Source organism: Frankliniella occidentalis, unplaced genomic scaffold (genome assembly GCF_000697945.3).
Source record: "Frankliniella occidentalis isolate FOCC.00 unplaced genomic scaffold, Focc_3.1 Scaffold714, whole genome shotgun sequence".
Classification (NCBI taxonomy): Eukaryota; Metazoa; Arthropoda; class Insecta; order Thysanoptera; family Thripidae; genus Frankliniella; species Frankliniella occidentalis.
The window spans coordinates 739-4,197 of NW_026267826.1; the positions used below are offsets into that span (position 1 = coordinate 739).

General features: G+C 54.5%; 1 protein-coding gene across 1 annotated transcript; it reads right to left on the minus strand.

The window, feature by feature from the left end:
- Positions 1-2,175: 2,175 nt before the first annotated feature.
- LOC113214161 (uncharacterized) lies at positions 2,176-3,263 on the minus strand. Its single transcript, XM_052275637.1, has 2 exons — positions 3,116-3,263; positions 2,176-3,021 (listed from the first exon to the last, which is right to left on the minus strand). Exons 1-2 carry the CDS (start codon positions 3,205-3,207, stop codon positions 2,313-2,315), a joined length of 801 nt encoding a protein of 266 aa, XP_052131597.1. The 5' UTR covers positions 3,208-3,263; the 3' UTR covers positions 2,176-2,312.
- Positions 3,264-3,459: the final 196 nt, after the last annotated feature.

Sequence of the window (3,459 nt, forward strand, 5' to 3'; positions counted from 1 at the left end):
CTTTGAGTGGCATTGAGTTAAATACAGCTACATTAAGAAACATCTGACTCGATGGTGTAATTAGTCATCGCATAGTTCAGTTAGTTAAGACTGCAGCTGCGTTCTAGCTGCGTTCTTGGTCAAACCCCACGTCCTCAAGCTGAGCCTCGAGACGGTTATCACAGTAATCATACATAATTTGGTAGCGCCGCTGAAAGCTATCGTCACTGTTATCGCAGCTTTCGGTGTAGCGGTCTGCTTTTAACCGAGGGCGGACACTGAATTCGTTCAACACTCGCCCGAACACACGGCGCTCGCCAAACGCGTGATGGTCGTTTGCGTTCCAGGATTGGTCGTAAACCGCATAGTTGTAGTGGTAGTGGCCATGCAACTTTGAACCGGGGCAGTACAGGATCGTGTCCTCGGGAATCTCCTGCCCCGCCAAACACAGAGGGAGCTTCTGCAAGACCGACGCCATGCATGTCTCGTCGAGACAGCCCAACATTGCTGGTTCGTCCGAACGTATATTAAATACCAGCGACTGCCCCGTCATCGCGTCGATGACATTCTCCTTCTCTTCATCGGTGAGGACGTCATCGACGGCCATCCTAATCAACATCACGCCTCCATCCAAATAAAAGTCGTCGGATCCCTCCACATGAGGAACGCGGACCCTCAGGATGGTCGCCTCGCCGGCATCCTCAACTGCGTCGAGCCGATGCCGGATGTACTCCAATACTTCGCTTGCCTCAGCCACCGCCTTGCGAGCGTCAGCCAACTCCTTGTGAGCTTCAACCACGGCCCGCCTGCCCTCGCGCTTGGCGTCGCGCAACAAGAGCTGGTGGTGCTCTCCTCTGGCACACTCGTCACCCGGTTGCCTCCAGCACCGCGTGCACCAAGATGACCTAACAGCAAGAGCAGCCAAAGTCGTAAAATCCATAAGGTCGCGTTCTAACTGGATGCGTAGCAAAACGATCGCTTATCTTACTTATTCACAACGACGCTGCTAGTTCGTGCTGACTTCTGTGGAGGCCGAGAAGACACCGGCGAGGAGCACGGCGCAGATCGCTTTGGCGTAGGATCCATCCCTAAGTAGCGAAACACTAATAAGCGACACAAGCTTGCACATGTAAAAGTATTGCAACAAATCAGTTGGCGCCGTGAGGACCGCGCTACAGGCTGTCAGTCAGGCGTCAGGGAGATACCACGCCCCGGCCACCGGCCGTCTTCAGGGTTTCCCGTTCTGCTGTCTGTCCTCACCTGAAGAAGCACGAGGAGGTGCGCGATGGCGCGATGCGATCTGTACTCGAGCTGGACGCCGACTGGACTTTTGAGTCAAAAGCTGGTGCTGGTAAGACCCAGGCCCAGGGAAGCCACCGCTCGACTGGCAGAGGCCACCCTGGGTCTTTCCGGGTCGCCCAGGCCCAGGTAGGTGAGGTGGTCACTGGTCACACTCGCCCGCGTCGTCTCTCGGCGCCGGGGTCACTTGAGGTCGTCAACCTGACCCTTCCAAGCGAGGTGAAGGGGATGGAGATAGACCGTGCGAGCATATAAGGCACACCGTGATCCAAAGAGCACTGAACTGGACCTCAAAACCCAACACAGCAGCATCCCTGCCAAGAGAGGAACTGGAGACGAAGTGCAGCGCAGCGCCGCCCGCCGCCACCACCACACTCGAACCCCCGTGCCGATCTAGAGGGGAAAGAGGGAGGAGGAAGGGGGGGGGGTTCTTCTCGTAGAGACCGTCTTGGGGACTGTCTAAAAGGTAGCGCAGAGCACAACCGCTCGTACAAAACCAAAATACGGGAGGTCGACCGCCTGCCAGACGGAGGGAATAAGGCAGGCAGGTGCGCCCACGGCCCGCTGCAGCCTACCTCTCAGGCTGAAGCACGAGGTCCGCGCGCAGCCTCATATTCGTGAATATTAGAAAACCAAAGTAGCATAGTAAATGGCTAGGAGAGGTGGTAACAGTAACAACTCCGAATTTTGGTGTGGAGTACTCGTTTTACGCCTTTGTCCGCCGGTACGGAAAATTCTAACATTTTAGAGCACGTTTTGCCTTTTTACGGACTTTTTGGTATTACATTACGCATTGTTATGCATAATAATTGGATCAGGTGCACAAGCTATTACGATGGTTGTTACCCCCTTGTGTATAGGGTACATGGAGAAACCGGGAGAAACAATCACAACTGGTTAAAGCGAGATTTTTTATTTTAACTTGCCCTCGCTTTAAACTAATGATATTCACAAAATGAAAGAAAATTATTTGGAATTGGAAATACAAAAATAAAAGGGTTTGCACACAAAGATCACGAGGACACTAGCACCGATTAGCAACTATCGACAAACTGCACGTCATCGAGATTGACCACAACACAATCGTCATCAGAGCGTGGGTCGTCGTAACCGTACCATTTCGAAGCACGGAGACAGAAACCGTTTTTCACTCGACCGAAAACGCGGACTTCGCCACGCACGTGGTCTTTGCCTGCGCGCAGGGCTTTGTCGTACACCATCAAGTTCCAGTCCTCCGGGTCTTCATTCGGGTAGAGCAGGACCGTGCGCGCCGGCAGGTCCTCCCCGTCCCAACACAGAGGGAGCTTCTGCAGGACGGAGGCCATGCATGACAGGTCGAGATTTGCACGGACGGCCACTTCGTCCTCATCTTCCTCCTCGTTGATTGAGGCTGAAAATACCATCGCATGGTCCATGAAGGCATCGATGACGTCCTTTCTCTCTTCATCGGTGAGGGTGCCCTCGACGGCCATGATGATCATCATCAAACCCCCACCCAACTCGGCGTCATCCACCGACCCCTCCACACGAGGAACGTGGACCTGTAGAGCGATGGGTTCGCTGGCTGTCTCAACGGCCGCCTCGACGGCTCCGAGGCGTTCCTGGTGGTCCTTCCACGCCTTGTGGGCGTCGGCCACAGCCTTCCTGGCCTCGCGCTTGGCGTCTAGAAGGGTTAGAAGGCGGTGCTTGTCTCCGAAACATTTGTCAACGGGGAGCCTCCAACACTGCGTGCACCACAACGATCTAAAGACAAGAGGTGGCCACTGTCGTTAAATCCATGAGCACTGAGCACACACATGGCAGTTGGCATAGAATGAAATTACGACTTTCAGCTTACTTGTCAGCCCCACTGCTAGACCGTGCTGCCTTCTGCGGAGGCTGAGCGGAAGACAATGGCGCCGATGCTGCTCGCTTTTGCGTACGCTCCATCCTGACGAATCAGTGCACGACACGAACCTGAACAAATATCACTAGATTTTAGCATTTGAGTTGGCGTAGACAGGGACAGGGTCGGCTGGCCTCCAGGAAACAAAGCTCACCCCCAGGAACCGCAGTTGCCTACTTGACCCTTCCAAGCAAAGGTGGAGATATATCGTGCGAGCACCCCGAAGTCCTGGGCTGGGCAAAGCCTCCTGACCTACCATAACTAAAAAAGAACCCCCCAGATCTCACCCCCCCCCC